Below are 22113 nucleotides of genomic sequence, written 5' to 3'. Positions count from 1 at the left end.
AATAATTTTTTAAAAAACACTCAGATATTAATATAAGAAAGGAATTCTTACAAAAGACTAAACTAAAACCATGATGCCAAAATTCACAAATTTGACTACCTTAAAGTTAAAAGTTTTAATAGGTATTTTTAATTATAGAGTGAAAAAGAACCCACACGTTAAAAGAAGATATTGTAACAAATAGAGCCAAGAAAGAATTGGTTGTATAAAAAACACCTACAAATCAACAGGAAAAACAAGTAGAAAACTCAACAAAGGGGCACCTGGGTGGCTCAGCTGGTTAAGCGTCCAATTTCAGCTCAGGTCATGATCTTGCAATTCAGGAGTTCAAGCACCACGTTGGGCTATGTGCTGACAGCTTGCAGCCTGGAGCCTGCTTTCGATTCTGTGTCTCCCTCTCTCTCTGCCCCTCCCCTGCTCACACTCTGTCCCTCTCTCTCCCTCAAAGAGATATATTTTTTTTTAAATTTAAAAACTGAACAAAGGATACAATTCTTAGAAAAAAAACCAATAAATATACTTAACTAGTAAAAACTAGCAGAAATTCAAATTTGATAAAGATTTATCATTTCACATTGATAGGCAAGATTAAAAGATCAGATAACCCCTAAGCAACCCAGAATTTAAGGAAATGAGAACTCATACATCACTGTTGGGAATGTATGTTTGGTGCAACCTCTTTGAAGAGCAAAATGGTGATATCTAGTAAAGTTTAAGATGCTTATATGCTATACTTGGCATATGTACTTTTAGAAATGTATCCTACAGAAATTCTCACATATCTGTATGAGAAAATGTGTGCAAGGATTTTCATTGCAGAACTGGTTTTTGTAGCATTCAAGTGGAAAAAGTTAGTATCTGTGGAATGGGTAGGGTAAATAATGGAGGAATAAATAGATAAACTGGTTTAGTCATACAAAGAATTTTGACCATTGGCACTGGTTAAAATGAATTAATGAAGCCTACTTGTATCTAGACAGATAAATCTCAAAAGGTAAAAATGCAAATTGCAGAAGTATATATATATATATATATATATATTATATATATATATGTATGTATATATATTATATATATAATATATATATTATATGTACATATATACATATACATATGTATGGTTTTACAGTATAGAAATAATATTGGGTACATATATGTAGTAAAAGGACTACATAGTAACTTCAGAACAATAGCTACCTCTGAAGAGAGAACACTGGGATTATGTTGGGAGGAGGCTTTGAGTGTATTTGTTCCATTCTGTTTCCTTAGATACCTAAAACCAACAGGGCAAAATGTTACCATCTGTTAAATTATGTGAAATGGGAAAGTTATGTTGAAGTATGTTTTCCTTTCTGGATTTTTTGTATGTCCTAAATATTTCATGGTTAATTTTTCAGAGAAAAAAAATGAAAATTAGTTGCCACAAATAGAATCTATAGATGTGCCACTTGCCACAAACAGAATCTATAGATGAATGTATATCAAGTATATTAACTATCAAAATGTTAAAGTTTGTGTGTGTACCACTTACAATTTTCTCATGTATGCTTTGGGAAACAGTAATGTAAGGTGTTGCAAATTAGCAAGTGCAGCTAACTATTAAGCCAGCCAGCAGGCACTCTTAACCCTTCACAGGGCCTTGAATACAGCCTATCACCATCTTTCTCTTGTCCCTTTTGCTCCCACTCATTGCTGAAGGGCTTTCCATTATCCAAGGTCTCCTACAAGCACAGTCTTAAGTAATGATGTCTAAATCAACTAGTCTGGGTATGGTCAGGTGTGCATAATGATGCTCTAAATCATCAACACCAGGTTAAATCATGCTCATTATCTTTTGTTGGGGAAGGTGGAGGAATATATTGTATACTTTTTAGACACATTTCCATCAGAAAACAGTCAAAATAAAAAGGGATATGACTCATCTAATGGGAAAAAATTATTTATATGGACACATTTCTTAATAATGTCTGAAAGGGGCACCGGGATGGCTCAGTTGGTTAAGTGTCCGACTCTGGCACAGGTCATGATCTCACAGTTCATGAGTTTGAGCCCTGTGTCCAGCCCTGGGCTGACAGCTAGGAGTCTGGAGCCTGCTTCAGATTCTGTGTCTCCTTCTCTCTCTGTGCTCCTCCCTCGCTTATGTTCTCTCTCTCAAAAATAAATAAACATTAAAAAAATAATAATTTCAGGTAAAAGAAGTATTACTATAAATAAATTCATCGTTTAAAATACTTCAATTACAATACATTTATTTTTAAGTGTATTTTGAACTCATTTTTCAAAATTTTCAGTAATTGATAGTAAATTTGTGTTCCTCACATAATTCTGCATATTGTGTAGCTCTGACAAACAGTATGAGCACACTGTGCAGTCATTCTGCCTACATTTGAATTCTTGCCTATCAGGGACTAACTGTGTGACCTTGGACAGGTTACTTAACCTCTCTGGGCCTGTATCACCTCATTTGTAAAACAGGAATGATAATAGCTCCCTCCTCTCACAGTGAAAAAACTGCTTGGGGACTAAGTGCTTTATAAATGTTAGCTTTTATTATAATATAATAATTATTGTTTTTGGTTCTTCACTTGTTTTATAAACCATATTTCTTTCTGCTAAATTAAAAGTTTGGGGTAGTGAATTAATCTTTGAAAGTCAGAATCCTTGTTATTTCAAGTTTTGCTTAGTAGATATTTGAGGAGAAAATGTTTTTCTACTTACAACACGATTTGTATGCCATTTCCTAGCAATACCACTGAAGGTATTTATGTTTGGCAACAATGATCTGGGGACAGTGTGAATAAACTTGATTATTATAAATATCTGTGCTCTTATCCAAGTGCATTTGAGTTGATCACATCTTTATCTGACTAAACTCTTTGCTGAGTCATTGTTTCTTAGATGGAATGTTATTTTTAGTAATGGATCATTATTCTCCCTCCTTATCTGGGATTGTATCTTCCTGGCAGACATTAAGGGCAAATGTGAAGAGCTCTTCTGATGCATTATTCAGAAAATCAGAAACTAAAGTTGGTTTATATTAAATACAATTGAAATTAAATAAGAAGGATGCAGTGTCTGTGTAGGCAAGATTTTCTGCAAGGGAAAGAAAATTTTTCTTTTTTTTTATCTCCTTGTATCATTTTAATGCTGAAAGCACCTGGTTTTTAGTCAGACTAAAAGATATCCATCTCCTAGCTTAATTGTTAATTCCTTTAACTTTCAATGATCCTTCATGTCATTTTTAATATAACTATAATTTGACATACAAATATTTTTCTCTTTGCTTTTTAAGATGACTTAAATGGTATTTGTTTATTTATTTGAATTTAAATGTTAAACTTAAATGTTAAAGTTTTAGACGTGGTGAAACATAGAAGAGAGTGAGGAATACAGGATAGCGCAAGAGAAGGAGTTGGGCAAAGATAAGGTTTCAGGAGAAGTTTAGGGCTTTACAAGTGAATAACACTAGAGGATTTCCCCCTCCCTGTAGGCAAGGGGTTACGCTGTTACCCCTACATCAGTCAGTCAATGGCTACAGGCCACCAGCACTCTGCAGGGGCTAACTATCCATGTTGAAGACCTTATCCTTTTTGCTAGACTTCCACAATTCCAGTAATCTTTGTTTCTGTTTCTCCTCAGTCATTTACCAGCCACATATAGACCTGTTTCATCAATATAATTTCAAACTCCAAAATAATTCTGTCTGATCAGAGTCAACTTCCTGCCACTTCTGCTCTTTCTCTTCCCATATCAAGCCTGCCTTCACCTTCACAATGACCTCTGTTCCCTCTCCCCACTCCCTTCTCAGCCCTCTGTCCACTCCCCTCAATATCACTTACTCCCATCACCAGTCTGGACCACATGACCAAACATGACTCTCAAACCATCATTCTTCATTTAAGATACACTGCCCCCCCCCCCATCATTTTTTCATTGGTTCATTTGCATAGACTGTTTCCTCTAAATGGAATGCCAGTTTCATCTTCTTGGCCCAACAAACTCCTACCTCCTTTCAAGAACTATCTGAAGTGTCTTTTCATCTGTGAAGATTTTTTTTATTTCCCCTAGCAAGAGTCCAGTGCCCGAGCGGGCATTTGCTGTTTGGTCGCTTCTGATCATCCATTTTACTTTTCTCACCCTCTCAATTTATTTTTGAGGAATTAAGTCTTCCCCAGTGGATATATTCTTACAGGAAAGTAATGAGAACCTTTGTCTTCCCTGAATAGACCCATTATACTTGCCATGGAGTCTGGAGCAAAGAGGGGAAGATCCTAAAAGGACTGGATTTCAATCCAGTCCTATAGCAATATCTGTCTCTGCTTCTAGAAAGCTCTGATTCCTGAGACCTACCCCAGTGAGTTTATGAGTTTCAGTGGCCTCCCAATAAGTTGCTTTTGCTTAAGTCAATAATATTAGGTTTCTGTTGCTTACAAAGAAGGCTCCTATGCTCTCATAGTGCCTTATTACAGAGTGCCTACCACATGGCATTGTAGTTTTTGGCAAACATGTCTATCTCCACTGCCAGGCTCAAACAGTGTCTCCATCATCTTTGGAAACACAATATCTAGCATTGTGTCTAACACATGATAAATATTCAATTCCTACCAATTAAATGGACAAGTAAATGTATGAATGACAGAGATTAAGTTGTTTCCAGCTCTTTCCTTTTCCATTAATATCTGCAGCAAGCGAGCTCTTTTTGTTCCAAAGCTTTGCTTTGGAATTCATTATCAACAAGAGGATTTTTCTTGAATGCCACAAAAACAGGTTATAGGGATTAAAGAATAGACTTGATTAGAGAATTTTATAGATGAAGGGTCAGCAAGAGAACACATAGAATTCCAGTTCTCCCATCATCTTACAGAGAGGTGAGCTGGGTCCTGGGATTGCTGGACACATGGAAAGTCTACCTACTACACTGCCTACCTAGAGTATAATCATGATAAAATGACCTTGTCAGAGGTGGACTACTTGGGCACCCAGCTGCCTGGGCAAGTCAGATGTCCAGCACCTGGAGACCTTGGGAGCCAATGGGAAATTACATGCCCTCCTATTTTTAGAAGGTAACCACTGATCTGATAGGAAGCTGAGTTGGGTGCATCCCTTCCAGTAGGAAGAAAGAGCAGCTTGTTTTCCATGTAATCCAGAGTTGGCATCTGTATTAGTTTGCTAGGGAGGTCATGTTAAAATACGACAGGCAAGGTGGCTTAAACAACAAAAATTTGTTTTTCACAGTTCTGGAGGCTGGAAGTCTGTGATCAAAGTGCCAACAGAGTTGGTTTCATTCTGAGGCATCTCTCCTTGGCTTCTCAGTGTATCCTTACATGGTCTTAGTGCCTGCATCTCCCTGATGTCTCTTTCTCTTCCTATAGCGACACCAGTCATATTGGATTAAGATCCCACCCTAATGGCCTCATTTTAACTTAATCACCTCTTTAAACACCTTATCTCCAAATAAAGTTACATTCTGAGATACACTCAACATATGAATTTAGGGGGACACAATTCAGCCCATAACAGTATTCAAGTTAGTTACGAAATGATAATTAAGACTGCGGATGTAATAACATGTCAAGAACTTTCTATAAATTATGTCTCTGGCAAACACTGAAATACAAATCCATCTAGTTGAAGTACTTCCCATACTTGCTGCTCTCTGGCACACCTACTGTGCCCTCTTTTACTCCTGATGCTCATTCCTACCACCACTCAGGTTAGCTTCGAGCCCTTATCAGGAAAGAACAACAGGCATCCACTATTTGGCTGTTGAGAAGACTCCAGATTTGGGGCACCTGGGTGGTTCAGTCGATTGGGCAGATTTTTGACTCTTGATTTTGGCTCAGGTCATGATCTCACAGTTCATGAGCTCAAGCCCCACAGTGGGCTCTGTGCTGACAGCGGGGAGCCTGCTTGGGATTCTCTCTCCCTCTCCCACCACCTCTCCTCCCCTCTTTCTGTCTCAAAATAAATAAATAAACTTCAAAAATTATCTTAAAAAAAAGAAGAAGAAGAAGAAGATTCTGGATTCAGGAAGGTTCTTTACGTCAAGTTCAGAATAATATCCTCGAGTCATTTCCTGACTATGCTTTCCCCAAATTTGGAAATTGTTAAACCATAAAAAGGAAATTAAAGTGTTGTCAAGAGAATTTTATTTGATAATTGAGCCCTCTTATTGTAAAGAAAACTGTTATTTCAGTACATTTGGGAAGTCAAAAATAGAATTACAAATAGAAGTAAAAACCATGGGTGGAAATCTGTAGTGGTGTATCATTTCTCATATGTATGTGCATGCAGAGTCAACCTTTCAAAATGGATTTTTGCTCTTTGAAAGCATGATAATAGGAGAAATTGCTATTCAAATCAAAGATTGGTAGGTTTTTTTCCCATTATTTTTCCTCTTTAGTCATGACTATAGATAACATATAACTCAAAGCAAAAATTAGATACTAAAAGTGTCTGGTGTTACTGAATTGATTGGATACTTGAAGCATTCGAAATAATTGCAAATTAACTTTTAAGTTAAAACAATTTTTTTAATTTAAAAAAGAAATTGAACAACTCTGATGGTTTGTCAGGGAGAAGAAAAACAGGAACCACTTAAAGATTTTTGTAGTCTTCTTAATGAGGCATCAAACCTCAAAATGCCTCTCTTTTTAAATGGTTTCAGGCATGTTTCACCTAATCAGAGGTTTCACTGAGTGTCATAATGGACTTCAAGAGGCACTGTGATGTGGAAGGGAGTGTGAGTGTGTGTGTGTTGCACATGTGCACATGCACTGTGTGGGTGTAGTAGGAGCTGTAAAGCTGACTCTCCCTCCAAATAGCTTTCTGCATCTGTAAACTGATGACAATGATTTGAAAATTGTGAAGTGTTATATAAGTGTTTGAGAAATATTATTGTACCAGGTAAAATTCCATTTCTTTATTTAAATCCTATAAAATTAATTCTGAGCCCTCTTCCCAACACGGCAAGTTGTTATTGGTACTCTCTCTCTGTGTTTTCCCCAAGGTCTCAGAAAGGTTGTTGGGGAGGAGGAGGGAGCCTTGGGCAGAGCAAAATTTTCAGGGAGATTTTCTCCTCCAATCCTAGATGCACATTGGATATCTAGGCGATGTCCATTTCTCGGTCCTCATATTCTCTTGGAATCTTATAGCTCTAAGGTTTATGAGCCATGTTCAGACAAGGGAGTCTGCAAGATGAGACCTTGGTGCTCAGATCATTTCTTTAGAGTACACCAAGCAGCCCCTTCCCTGAAGACCTTCTGTCCTGCTTTGTACTTGTGGAACCTTGCATCGCTTTCCCAGACTGGGGAGCGTCCTTCTCCTTCCTACCATCAGAAGCATCTTTCTATCTCCTCCACCCTCCAGACGCTTTAACAAAAGACAGGAAGAGGATACTTTTGTAGACAGCTTTGATCTTCTGAACAAAACCAAGGTGATCTTGAAATTCAGAGGTTAAAAAATAAGGAGAGGGGCGCCTGGGTGGCGCAGTCGGTTAAGCGTCCGACTTCAGCCAGGTCACGATCTCGCGGTCCGTGAGTTCAAGCCCCGCGTCGGGCTCTGGGCTGATGGCTCAGAGCCTGGAGCCTGTTTCCGATTCTGCGCCTCCCTCTCTCTCTGCCCCTCCCCCGTTCATGCTCTGTGTCTCTCTGTCCCAAAAATAAATAAACGTTGAAAAAAAAAATTTTTTTTTTATTAAAAATAAATAAATAAATAAATAAATAAATAAATAAATAAATAAAAATAAAAAATAAGGAGAGTGTAAAGGAGGAAAGGAGGTTTTTTCGGTTGGTTTTTTAATTAAATTGACATAAGTCAAATTAATAGAAAAACAAATCTAATTTTATGTGGCTGAGTAAGGCTTATAAACCATCCTGAGGAAGTAAGGGACTAGGGCTTCAAAGGGAAGGAAGACAATTCACAGGAAGATGGGAAGAGCAAATGTTTGATAAACAAATGATTTTCATGCCATGTAGAGACAATAGGACAGGGAGGAATTGAAACAAACATGACCTACCAACTTCCCCTATCTTACCACACCTAGCCCATACTCTGCATGGTTATCTCTGGTGATAGCTATCTTCCTGGACCAGGCCCTCTATCTAAATTCTTATGGGCAGTTAAGGGGGAGGTAAAAAGCTCTTCTTGAGTCTTTCCAGCCTTGAATGTCTTCAGCTCAAAATAATCCACATGCCGAAATGACACATATTAGGGAGGTTCATCTGAACCCCCTCATAAGAAAAACCCAAACTAATATGGCAGCACATTATTTTAAACATATAAAACATGGGGCACCGGGGTGGCTCAGCTGGTTAAGTGTCTAACTCTTTATTTCAGCTCAGGTCATGTTCTCATGGTTTGTGAGACTGAGCCCCATGTCAGGCTCTGTGCTGACAGCATGTAGCCTGCTTGAGATTCTCTCTCTCTCTCTCTCTCTCTCTCCCTCTCTCTCTCAAAATAAATTTTAAAAAATAAAATATAAAACATAAAAATGATGTTATTTTTCCTTGTTTGCCCATATATAGTAAGAAAGCAAGCAAAGAAAAATTTCACAGATGAAGGAGACCAGCTGTTTAAGATGGGCATCAAGATTCTCCAGCAGTCTAAAAGCCAAAAACAAAAAGCAGAGTAAGTCTTTATCCAGTTATTTAAGCCAACTTAAATTCCTGGCTGAGAAAAAAGAACAATTCAAAATCTCGTTTGTTGTTAAAAGCTTATTGGGGGGCGCCTGGGTGGCGCAGTCGGTTAAGCATCCGGCTTCAGCCAGGTCACGATCTCGCGGTCTGTGAGTTCGAGCCCCGCGTCAGGCTCTGGGCTGATGGCTCGGAGCCTGGAGCCTGTTTCCGATTCTATGTCTCCCTCTCTCTGCCCCTCCCCTGTTCATGGTCTGTCTCTCTCTGTCCCAAAAATAAATAAACGTTGAAAAAAAAAAAAGCTTAAAAAAAAAAAAGGTTATTGGGATAACAAATAAGTTTATTTGCCCATAAGCTTTTGTTTTGAAAAGGATCAATTGATGTTTAAAGAATCCTACAAATTACCAGCCTAAACAAACAGAATTGTATATGAAATTGTGGTCCCTACACTTTAAGTGAAATGCAGAGTTAAGGCACTGATCTGAGTATTCAGGCAAGAATATTCTGTTTTGACTTTTATTTATTAGGTATTTCAAATAAAATAAAATCTGTTATTTGAATTAGAGTGGTTGTTTTAGATTGCTTTATTCTGCCTAACTCAGCATTTATAGAGCACTTTGTGGTTTTCAAGGCACTTTCATGTATGTGATTCCATTATATCCCAGAACAGCCTTATGAGTTAAGAAGAGCTTCATGTTCCCCCTGTAAACAGCTGAGAATAGAGATTCAAAGATGTGAGTGAGATGATCACAAGCACACAGCTGGGACGTAACCAAGCTGTGGCCACATGGTCTCACTCCATGTTCATCATTTCTCTTTTTCCTTGTCTACTTTGTCTGACGAGGAGGAAGAAATATCTTGTCCCCAGAGTAGAGGGATGCAACATGAGGTCACCCCTCAAGTCTCTAATTAAAACCTTGGGATCGAATCCTAGCTGTGGCATTTACTGGCTGTGTTATCCTGGACAAGTTACTTAACCTCCCTGTGCTCTGGACAGTGCAGTCAGGCTCTTAGGAGGATGCCCAACACATAGTAAGCAGAAGATAAAGATTTGTTATTTTTATCTCTAGTCCTCTAAATGGTAAGAGGAAGAAGGTGTGGGAGAGAAGAAAACAAGTGTGTCCCGAAGCAATAATAATAAAAAGAATGGGCTCTGTACCTCCAACTAGGAGACATCTTCTGTTTTCACACAAATTGGGCATACCAGCTCCGGGGAAAGCAGCCCAGTGCTGTGGTAGCCGACCCTAGACAGGGCAGCAACAGAGCTCCTGAGTTCTTTCTTAAAATTCAAAGCTTCCCAAAAGAGCATAAGAGTATACAGGGTAAAGGGGCACTCGACTATAAAACAACCTCCATTTATTAAACTCCTTCTTTGTGCTAGTTATTGTTCTGGGTATTTATGTATAGAATATCATTCATTGCTCACAATGAAGAGTCATAAATTATTATCCCCAAATTATACAGGAGTAAATGGAAGGTCAAAAATATTCTGTAATTCTTCCAAAGCAGCAAGAAAGGAGGTAAAGGAGTTGGACCTCTCTCTAGGGAAAGTTAGAAGCTCCTTATAAGAGCAAAGGAAACCATCCCCTACAAAACCTGGGTGTCATGCTGAGCATGTCTGGGGGCTATCATGATGAGTATGGGGTTAAATCAGACCCCCCAAAATACAATCTGGCTTGCTATGGAAGTCTGCTCATTCATGTGCTCACTGAATGAAGGAGTAAGAATAAAGAATTCTCAACCCAGCCCACCTAGATGAGAGAACAATGGAATTCTGGAAAGGGGCTGGTCCCTCAGATTTCAGGTTAATAGCAGATGAGCCCAAGATGAAGGCCCACTGGATATACCCTGTTAAGTTCAAGAAAACCCTAGATTCAGTCTAAAGGGACAAAATGACTCTTAGAAGCTCCCAAGTAACTATCCACTTAACCTTGATGGGTGTCTTCCTCTTTGGCTTAAAGAATGGGAGGAAACCCCAGCTCTGAAAGCAGACCATCCAGCAGTGCAGGAACTTACATGACTACCTAGGTGTCATTCAATCTCAGGCTATTCTTGCCTAGCCTATCCTTGCTAAAGAGTTCCGGAAGAGCAGCTTTTTTCTTTCTTTCTCTCTTTCTTTTTCTTTCTTTCTTTGTTTCTTCCTTCCTTCCTTCCTTCCTTCCTTCCTTCCTTCCTTCCTTCCTTTCTTTCTTTCTTTTTAAGATTTTCTTTTTAAGTAATCTCTACACCCAGCATGGGGTTCGAACTCACAACCCCAAGATCAAGAGTCACATGCTTCACCAACTGAGCCAGCCAAGCACCCCAAGAGCAGCTTATCTTTGCAGTCGCATAGATACATGAGAAGGTGCATAAAGCTGAGTCCCCTGACCCTTCCCAGTTGGTAGATAGAGAACTGAAACCAAATCTGTTCACAGCAAGAGACTTCAGGAATTTGTGGGCAAACTGAGTGAAATTCCTTCAGTTATCAGGACGGTCAAGCCAATTACATCTAATATAGCCATCTCTAAGATTCTGGTCAGAGGACAGAAAAAACACCCTACTGACCACAGAGGAATCATTTCTCTCCCATTCATTCCTCTATCCTATGCCCTACACCACTTCTTGTATAAGATAAAGGTGCTACCAGTCCTTTTGGCTCATCGACACCCACATCTTGACCCCATTCATTCACTAATTCATTCAGCTACAAATGGTCAGTAGTGCTAGAAGTAAAGATGTTAAGCGAGCATATGTCAGGGAGACACAAACCTGTCTGCAGGAGTCAAGAAGCCTTGGAGACAGCTGGAGTTAGCTGTCATTAAGAATTACTCTCCATTAACAAAGAAGATTTGGAAGTAAGCTGCTGCCCTACGCCAGGTTTCTAATGTATCCTAGAGATGCATTTAGTCTCCTTCTTCCCCAGCACCTACCTTAGCATCCAATACCAGATTCTTTAGAAATTTTCCAGATACCTAACTAAACTTCCTTTTGGGGATCTGCTAATGCTGCCCAGTTTCTCCTACATTTTCCATCTTGGGGATTACAACCCAGATCTTAATCCTACCTAATGTACCAACAACTTTCCTCAGCCCTGGGTCCTGCTTCTAGTATTCCTTATGTCACCTTGGACTTTCCTGACAGGGGACCAGAGACATCTAGAGGAATTGATTTTGCAACATTTTACTGCCCCCTGGGATCAGCAAAGGCTCCTGCAGCCCATCTCAAGTTTCTCTGCCCTGTTCCATGTTGGTGCCCTTCTAATCCCAGCAGGCTATGTGGTTGCAGCAGCAAACCATGTGACAGAAGGGCTTCAGGGAATCTGTGTCCTGATGTCATGCCTGCCCCGGGATGCCAGACATCTGTACTCACTGGCCTTTGAGACCTTCTGTCTTATTTGCCTTCTGGTCCCCAGAATCTCAGCTTGCTCTGACCATGGTTAATCTCTGGCTTCTTTTGTTTCACTGGAGTCTATTCACTGTGTTGGCATCTGGAACCCTAATACCTATGTAGCTATCATTCAGTCCAAGCCCATTATACCCTGCTCCAGCCACCAAGAACAGATTCGTTTAGCATCGGCATGGACAGGCGGTACATAAAGCTGAGTCTCCTGATCCTTCTGAGTTTGTAGTAATGGTAGATTCATGTATTTGTTCCTATATTGGAATCAAGGTCACCAGTAGAAGTTGCTTTCTTGTCTTACCGGTACCAAAAAGGAAATTATAAAAGTAAAAATAAACCCCAAAAGTACTCTCTGTCTCTGACACAAGTTTTGACCTTGAAAGGCTCTCCATCACTACTTGTTATACACATCAGGTCCAGGTGATTTCTGACTGGGATTCAGAAAATACAGTATAAGGCAATCCTATGGCATCTATCACTAAGCTTTCACACCATTTACCCACAAATTACAGGAGAACAATTGCCATGCTATGAAACTTTAGAATTTATGCAATTGTCATTGTCACCGTTGTCATCATCATCATCATAGTTAAAATTTTTTTGGTGCTTACTATGTACCAGGCACTAATGCCAAGCACTTCATTTGGAGTATCTCACTGAATCTTCTCAGCAACCCTATGAAGTTAGTGCTATTATTATCCCTACTCCATAGATGAGAGAAGCACAGAGAAATTAAATAACTTGCCTGAAGCTCCCACACTAACAAGTGGTAGACACAGATTTTGAACCAGGCAGTAAGACTTTAGAGTCCTACTAACCATTGGGTTTTATTTGGTTATTGTTTTTCCACATGGTGCTGAAGAACATGTTCTGTTTTAGAAAATTATTTCAGAATATAAAGGGACTTTTGTTTTCATGATAGTAGCTCTCTACATGTGACATTCCAGTTTTGATTATTTTTTTATTGGTTTTGATTATATTCTTACATATTTCAGAGTTCAGTTTGTAAAATAAATACTCCTATAATGTGGGTGGCCATGGGAAAGTTCACTTTTAGGACAAGGGCCTCAATATTTCACTTCACTTGGTGAATAAGCTTGAAACATATTTCTCCTTTTTAGCAGCTTCACTGTTTGTCAGATATATTTGAAATTGTCATCTTAGATAATGTAGGGCTGGAAAAAAACCTACTGGTCTATAGATGTGATGGACTTCAGCTAAATTTTATTGTTAGCAGCAATGACAACTTGGTCCTACTTGTTAGAAGTAGTCTGAAGGAGGGAGCAGAAAATTTCATTTTTGATAATCAAACCTCTACCTTCATATTTTTTAAACAGAGCCTATGTATTCTTTGCCAAAGCAGCTAACATGGGAAACTTGAAAGCTATGGAGAAAATGGCCGATGCTTTGCTATTTGGAAAATTTGGTATGCAAAACATAACAGCAGCTATCCAATTATATGAGTCCTTGGCTAAAGAAGGATCATATAAAGCCCAAAACGTGAGTTTTGAACAAAAAGTAAACCTTACATAGTAGATAAATGACATGTGAAAGGAGTTGGGCAATAGTATTCCCACTCTACCACATGAACACAGACCTAGGGAAGTTACCGTAATGCACTGAAATAGTAGTATCGGCGTAGGGACATAGCAAGAGCCCTGGGCAAATTCTTCCAGTTACATAGGTAAATGTCAGGAATGGAACAGAACTGCTCTCTAATTCAGCCTCCCATCTTAGGTCCATGGGTGTGTTTTGAAATAATTTGAGAACTCTGAACCCCTAATATAGTTACATTTAAATTTCCTTTTCTATTTTACTAATGCATTTCATTTTATTCAAAGAATAACATAAGAATTTCATAAAGTGTCTGGAAAATAGATAGATAGATAGATAGATAGATAGACAGACAGACAAACAGATAGATAAAGCAAGCCCTTCGCAAGCCAACCATTCTGACTCAACTACTGATAGGACTGCTTTATATTTTTGCTTGGCTTCTTCCTCATGCACCTCTCTTTTTACATCATCTTAATCACAACACAAATGCATATATAATTTTGTTTCTGGCTACTTTCACTTAATGCTACACCAAAAGCTTGTTTTCATCTTGTTAGTCTTTTTAATAAAAACATTTATTTCTGATTACAAAAGAAATTCATTCTCATTACAAAAAAAAAAAAAAAAGTCTGAGAATTCAGACAGTATAAAGAAGAAAGCAAAACCTGTCTAAAAAGCTTTCCTGGGGCGCCTGGGTGGCGCAGTCGGTTAAGCGTCCGACTTCAGCCAGGTCACGATCTCGCGGTCCGTGAGTTCGAGCCCCGCGTCGGGCTCTGGGCTGATGGCTCAGAGCCTGGAGCCTGTTTCCGATTCTGTGTCTCCCTCTCTCTCTGCCCCTCCCCCGTTCATGCTCTGTCTCTCTCTGTCCCAAAAATAAATAAAACGTTGAAAAAAAAATTTTTTTTAATAAATAAATAAAAAAAATAAAAATAAAAAGCTTTCCTCCCAGAGATCATTTTTGGTATCATCCAGTAAATTACAGAAGCTAGACTTTGGAGTCAGAAAGACGTAAATTTTAATTCACTCTGCCACTTGCTTATTAGATCCCTCCTTAACAAAATCCTTTCCCCTTCTACACTCTCTAGTTGTGTTTCCCTGGTAATCTAATAGGAGTAAAATGTTAAGTTGTTTTTAAGTAGCATTGCTTATGATTGCAATGACTTCTGATTGGCAAACTCCCTTTGTACTGGGGCAAACAAACTAAATTAACTGTAAATACCTGATGGTGGTAGTGATTCTCATGAGAACCCTGGACACTGTACCTATGATATCATTAGTTGAGGAATGAAGATCCTGAACCCACTCAGTATGTATCTCACCTCCTGGAGTCTGAGTCATCATCTGAAGGACCAAAGACAATGGCTGCTGGAAGACTGTGTGAACTGCAGCAAGAACTCCCACAGAAGGGAAGGCCTGATGGTGCCCTGCTGGGCGACCATCATTCCTGTGCTGTATCCACCTGAATAGACTGATGGCAAATGTAGCCTATGAGTCTCTATGTTTGTTTTGTTGAACCAGAACCTGGGCCAGAAGACCCCTGATGGGTGGGACAACATCCCTAATTTTCATCTCTGGAGTTAGGATATGATAAAATGCTAGATACTATGTCCATCTGGTTCACAGCTCTATCTCTAATAAGTCTGCACAGTGCCTGGGACAAGAAATATATGTTCAATGTTGAACCAATTAATGATGAATGAGTTAATGGAATTATTAACTGAGGATTAATTAATTAATTGAGGATTAAAGTAATGTATGAAGGCGCTTAATTCCATACCTGGAACTTTGTAATCATTCATAATAAAGAAAGGATATAAATATTATCATTACTCCTACTATTATTATTATTCTAGAATTTTCCCATAACGATGTAGAATTTTCTTACAAAAATGAGATATTTTAATTGCTATTTCTTAATCTCCTCTTTACTCACTAAATAATATGCCATAAACATCTTGCCATATAAATATATATATCAACATCACCATTTTAAATATCTGTATAATTTTAATTAATTTAAGTTGTTGAATACTATCTTTACCCCAATTAAATATAAAATATTATATTTACAAAATATTAAACAGATTTATAAATGTTATAATAAAATATGAGTTTTAAATTTTAATTACCCATATTTGGTTAATCAAAAATATAAAGTTCCAGGGGCGCCTGGGTGGCGCAGTCGGTTGGGCGTCCGACTTCAGCCAGGTCACGATCTCGCGGTCCGTGAGTTCAAGCCCCGCGTCGGGCTCTGGGCTGATGGCTCAGAGCCTGGAGCCTGTTTCCGATTCTGTGTCTCCCTCTCTCTCTCTGCCCCTCCCCTGTTCATGCTCTGTCTCTCTCTGTCCCAAAAATAAATAAATGTTGAAAAAAAAAAATATATATATAAAGTTCCAAGACAGACTAAATGTTACCATCATGTCCACACTAAAAATGATATCTCCTAGGGGCACCTGGTTGGCTCTGTAGGTTAAGTGTCCAACTCTTGATTTCAGCTCAGGTCATGATCTCAGGATTGTGAGATAGAGCCCCACAACGGGCTTTGCACTGATAGGGTGAAGCCTGCTTGGGGTTCTCTCTCACCCTCCCCCATACACACATACATACATGCTCTCCCTCTCTCTCTCAAAATAAATAAATATTTAAAACTGATATTTCCAAATTCCTTTTCAAACTAGTGAACAGGTACTTTATTTTTCAGTGGGAGTATTAATTAGTTAATTAAGCCACTAGTTGTTTTGTGGACACCTACTCTGTAGCAAACATAATCCTAGTTGATGGGTAGAAAAAGACTAATAGTTCACAGTCCTTATGGGTCAATTTGAAATGTAAACATATAATTGAAGCACAATTTATTTTTTAATTTTTTTATTTAAATTCAAGTTAGTTAACATATAGTATAGTCTTGGTTTCACAAGTAGAACTCAGTGATTCATCTCTTACATATGACACCCAGTGCTCATCCTTGAAAGTGCCCTCCATGTATTATGCTAAGCAGAATAAGTCAGTCAGAGAAAGACATATATCATATGATTTTACTCATATGTGGAATTTGAGAAACTTAACAGATGACCATAGGGGAAGGGAAGGAAAAATAAGATACAAACAGAGAGTGAGGAATACCGTAAGAGACTCAAATACAGAGAACAAACTGAAGGTTGATAGGGGTGGGGAGTTTGTAGGGTAGAGAAAATGGGTGATGGGCATTGAGGGGGGCACTTGCTGGGATGAGCACTGGGTGTCGTATGTGATGAATCACGGGAATCTACTCGTTAAGTAGACTACACTGTATGTTAACAAAGTTGAAAAATTAATTAACTAATTATTTTTTAAAGTCCCCTCCGTAATACCCATCACCAATTTAACTCATCCCCCCACCCACCACCCCTCCAGCAACCTTCAGTTTGTTCTCTGTATTTAAGAGTCTTTTATGGTTTACCTCCCTTTGTGTTTTATGTTATTTTTCCTTCTTTCCCCCCATGTTCATCTGTTTTGTTTCTTAAATTGCACATATGAGTGAAATTATATGATACCTGACTTTCTCTGACTTCCCTGATTATTTCTCTTAGCATAATTCACTCTAGTTCCATCCACGTTGTTGCGAATGCAAGATTTCATTCTTTTTCATCACCGAGTAGTATTCCATTGTGTATATATACGACATGTTCTTTAATCCATTCATCAATCTATGGATATTTGGGCTCTTTCCATACTTGGGCTATTGTCAATAGCACTTCTATAAACATTGGGGTGCATGTGCCCCTTTGAATCAGCATTTTTGTATCCTTTGGATAAATACCTAGTAGTGCAATTGCTGGGTTACAGAGTAGTTCTGTTTTTAATTTTTTTGAGGAACCTCCATAATGTTTTCCAGAGTAGCTGCAGCAGTTTGCATTCCCACCAGCAGTGCAAAAGTGTTCCCCTTTCTCCACATCCTTGCCAACATTGCTTATTTCCCGAGTTGTTAATTTTAGCCATTCTGACAGGTGTGAGGTATCTCATTATGGTTTTGATTTGTATTTCCCTGATGATGAGTGATGTTGAGCATCTTTTCATGTGTCAGTTAGCCATCTGGATGTCTTCTTTGGAAAGGTGTCTGTTCATGTCTTCTGCCCATTTCTTCACTGGATTATTTGTTTTTTGGGTGTTGAGTTTGGTAAGTTCTTTATAGATTTTGGATGCTAAGCCTTTATGTGATATGCAAATATCTTCTCCCATTATGTCGGTTGCCTTTTAGTTTTGTTGATTGTTTCCTTTGCAGTGCAGAAGGTTTTTATCTTGATGAGGTCCTAATAGTTCATTTTTGCTTTTATTTCCCTTGCCTCCGGAGACATGTCTAGTAAGAAGTTGCTGTAGCCGAGGTCAAAGAGGTTACTTGCAGCACAATTTAGATAGACTACAGTATAAAATGCTTCAGGCACAGAAAAGAGTCTAACTGGTTCTGCCAGAACAGGTAAGGAAGGCTTGTAGGAAGAAGTGACATTTCTACCCAGTCTAGAATATTGGATATAGGCAACATAAAAGACTTATTTGTCTCTATTTATTTATTTTTTTAACGTTTATTTATTTTTGAGACAGAGAGAGACAGAGAATGAACAGGGGAGGGGCAGAGAGAGAGGGAGACACAGAATCTGAAATGGGCTCCAGGCTCTGAGCTGTCAGCACAGAGCCTGAAGCGGGGCTCGAACCCACAGACCATGAGATCATGACCTGAGCCGAAGTCGGACGCTCAACCGACTGAGCCACCCAGGCGCCCCTATTTGTCTCTATTTAAATAAAGCTTTTTTTTTTTATTTTTTATTTTTTTTTTTTCAACGTTTATTTATTTTTGGGACAGAGAGAGACAGAGCATGAACGGGGGAGGGGCAGAGAGAGAGGGAGACACAGAATCGGAAACAGGCTCCAGGCTCTGAGCCATCAGCCCAGAGCCCGACGCGGGGCTCGAACCCACGGACCGCGAGATCGTGACCTGGCTGAAGTCGGACGCTTAACCGACTGCGCCACCCAGGCGCCCCAAAATAAAGCTTTTGATACAGAGTCAAACTACTGTTTGACTCCCAGAAAATAAATTCCAAATTAACATAAATCATACATAAAACACATGGATATCAGAGCTGAATTCAGTATATCACTCCCCATACTCTAAGTAATGTGGTTCCAGCCACAGATCACCCTCTAATCCCTGTTAATTGACCCTGAAATTCTTGCCATGGGTTTGAAGGAGAATCAGGTAGGAGAATGTCATTGGCTGAGTGCTAATCTGATGCCAGGAAGAACAGATCTAAATGCATGTCTGTTGGCCATGCCATCTTTGTAGAGAAAAGCAAGCATTGTTGGGACAGTGTTCTCAAAAAAGTTCAGTTGCAGACTTCAGCATGGTATGGTATGGTAACAGGGGTTCTGGAGTCAGAAAGTTTGACAATATGTGAATGCAGATTCTACAACCTAATGAGCTTCCATCCTGTTCATTCTTTCAGTGTCACTTCTCTAAACCTTAGATGTCCCAAACTTGAAAAGGGAACTGATAAGAAGGCCACAGTACTTTATAAGGTTGCTGCAAGAACCAAACAATGTGTACACGATCCCTTAGCAGATGTTAAAGAACACTAAAGAATAATGTCGTGTAACACTTTTAGTCCTAACAGCTTTGTCTTTGGAGTCAGTCAGTCCTGGCTTTACATCTCAGCTCCAATACTGGCTCTTGTGACCAGCACTCTCTGAGTCTCAATTTCCTCCTCTGTAAAATGGGGATAATATCTGTCTGATATATGTGTGTGTTTGGTCTCAGGAGGATAAGAAGATAGAATATGAGTGCAGACAAACATCACCTGAAAGGCTGAGATTGACCTGATATGCAAATTTCAACCAAACTGTTTTATTGAAATGCTACAATACTAGATGGCAAAAAGTCTCTGTCCCAAGCACTTCCCATGCTCTCCCTGACATCCTGGACACTCTTATTCCTTACTCAGACTCCCCCTCCCCTCCTGACCTCCCCATGATCTAGTGGCCAAATGGTTAACAACTGGATGAACAGGGAGCTTACAAGACCCTGGTCTAGTACTACAGCTGGATTGCTGGATTCTATTCTGTAATTTTGTTGTCATCCCTGTCATCGCTATAAGAAAACCTGTTACCAGTAGCAAGTCTGCTTAAAGTCGATTTATGTCCTTGTACAAAGAACAACTAAAGAGATTCTGTGCTACAACTAGTTCAATGACTGCAACTAGGATGGCCACAGGCCACATTGACTACAGCTTTCTAATAGAGAGTTAACAGGCTAACAGGCTGGGTGTCCACCTTTCTTCTCAGGCTGTTTGTGCCACCCAGGTACAGGAATCCTGCCTGCACTCTTAGCAAATATTTCTGGAAACTGTGAGGACAATTTAGCAACAGCAATGTGGCTAAAGAAGCTGAAAACATATACTAAGAATGGCAATGAAAGAGAATGAGAGGGATAGAGATAGATAATGAAGAGTATGAAGACACCAATCTCTGGGGAACAAACGAAGAACAAACAGAAATAATGAAGTGTAATAAATGGAGAGCCTAGGGTGCCAGAAATCTAGCAAAGACCTGAATTAACAAAGAAAAAATGAAAAAGAGATGAATCCATATTATAAAGTGGTAGTAAGGGGTCAGGGGAAAATATAATTTCAGGCTATGTATAAAGGGAAGCTGGATAAAGGAAAAAAGGCATAATGATTTCTTTCATGTACTCTGAATGGCTTATCCCACAAAATTCCAAATTGAAGGAAATTCTGGTAAGAGCAACAAAAGCATTTATCAGTATGAACAGAGTTTTTTATATTAATTTTCAAAGAAACTGTACCTTCCAAATAATAAGAACTGTTAATTAACAGAGTAGTCTTCATGAAAATGGTGGAAATTGAGGAAATAGCAAACAAAACTAAGTCACACACTAGAGGATGTCCTTTAAGATACTGTACTATACCAGCTGAGAGTAGGTAAATTGTATCACTTTTATTTCTGATTCTCATTCAGGAAGCAAAAATTCAGAATTAGAAAGATTCACTCTTAATATCAATGAATAGCTTCAATAGGAAATTTGTCAATTTGCCAACAAGAAGGTAGGGTTAAACCTCATTCCTTTAAAAATCACAAAATAGGGGCACCTGGGTGGCTCAGTGGATTAAGCAACTGACTCTTGGTTTCAGCTCAGGTAATGGGTTTGAGCTCCTTTCAGGCTCTGTGCCAGCAACGTGGAGCCTGCTTGAGATTCTCTCCCTCTCCCTCTCTTTCTGCCCCTCCTCCATTTGTGCTCTCTCTCTCTCAAAGTAAATACAAACTTAAAATAAAATAAAACAGAATAACAAAAAAGATCGTCCACGTTGTATCACCTTAAAACTTAATTTAATTGTGATAATCTCTAAATGATGGTATTATTTGTAATCATTTTCTTTCTAAAAATATTTTACTGGGTTTTATTTATCTAGGTTTTTAAATTCATGGGTATGTATTATTTTGATATCAGAAGAATTACTTAACACAGATGCATGTACTTCCTTAGTTATGTAGTTCAAAAAATCTTACTATGAATGAGAAAATCCATTCTGTTATGTAAAAATAACTTTAATTGATATATTAAGGAGGATATAAGTGACTGTGTGCTTTTCCATGCTTTGTAATTCTAGAATAATTCTATCTCAATGGCAAAGATTTCACATATTTTCATTTATTTTTGGATGTGAATTATAGAGGTGTTTTGTGGAGGGACTGTACTTATTAGCACTGTTCTTCTACTGAAAAAAATCATTTTTAGTATCAACCTAATAATCACTTTGATAATTTTAGGATTACCTGTGTAGAACATTTCATCTTGACATTAATGCTCTTTTTGTATTAAGGGTACAGATAGGATCTGAGTTGTTCATTAGCGTTGATTCAAACTTTCGTTTGGTATGCAATTTGAGCTAAAAGTAATGATCTTGGATGCTTTCAAGCCTTGTGCAGTAATTAAAGAAAAAATGCTTAATCTTTTCTCTTTTAATAATAATCTCCTATATAAAAAGTAAAAGGATTATGTAAAATCAAATTGTTATTATGGAACCTGAGTAATTTGCTTTGAATATAATAAAATATTCTCTATTCTTAACTCATTCCACTCAAATCCCAGCTATTATAACAGTTTCTTACAAACCAAAGCACAATTGTTGAGTTCAGAATCAAGTCTTAACAAAACTATTTTGCAGAGTTTGACCTTTAAAAGCCACTGGAAGGGTCATTGATGTCATCACTATTGTATAGCTTCCTTTTTGACTTACAGCATTTTTGTTTCTGGATTAAGCTTGAACCATCCTATAATTCATCTCATTTCATCTCAAATATATCTCAGAAGACAGACCAAATCCTAAAACTGTTTATTGTAAAGTCGTTAGGTGACAATGCCCAAGTGTAAAGGAATAAGACAGCACTGGCTATAATTAGCATATTCACTACATGAAAACCCAGAACATCTTTTGTCTTCTTTTACTTCTGGAAGGAAGGAAGGAAGGAAGGAAGGAAGGAAGGAAGGAAGGAAGGA

At 38.5% G+C, this 22113-nt stretch overlaps 1 protein-coding gene across 5 annotated transcripts in view; it reads left to right on the top strand.

Moving 5' to 3' along the window:
• SEL1L2 (SEL1L2 adaptor subunit of SYVN1 ubiquitin ligase) overlaps positions 1–22113 on the top strand; it is a 123998-nt gene that overhangs the window by 52013 nt on the left and 49872 nt on the right. For all 5 annotated transcript variants that reach the window (XM_040447740.1, XM_040447737.1, XM_040447736.1 and 2 more), the window contains 2 exons: positions 8526–8628; positions 13349–13511. In XM_040447740.1, coding sequence (XP_040303674.1) covers positions 8579–8628; positions 13349–13511 — 213 coding nt within the window. In that variant the 5' untranslated portion in view covers positions 8526–8578. The remainder of the gene's footprint in view (positions 1–8525; positions 8629–13348; positions 13512–22113) is intronic.

Source organism: Herpailurus yagouaroundi, unplaced genomic scaffold (assembly GCF_014898765.1).
Source record: "Herpailurus yagouaroundi ecotype Mexico unplaced genomic scaffold, PumYag 196, whole genome shotgun sequence".
Lineage (NCBI taxonomy): Eukaryota > Metazoa > Chordata > Mammalia > Carnivora > Felidae > Herpailurus > Herpailurus yagouaroundi.
This window is presented reverse-complemented; position numbering and strand designations above follow the sequence as displayed.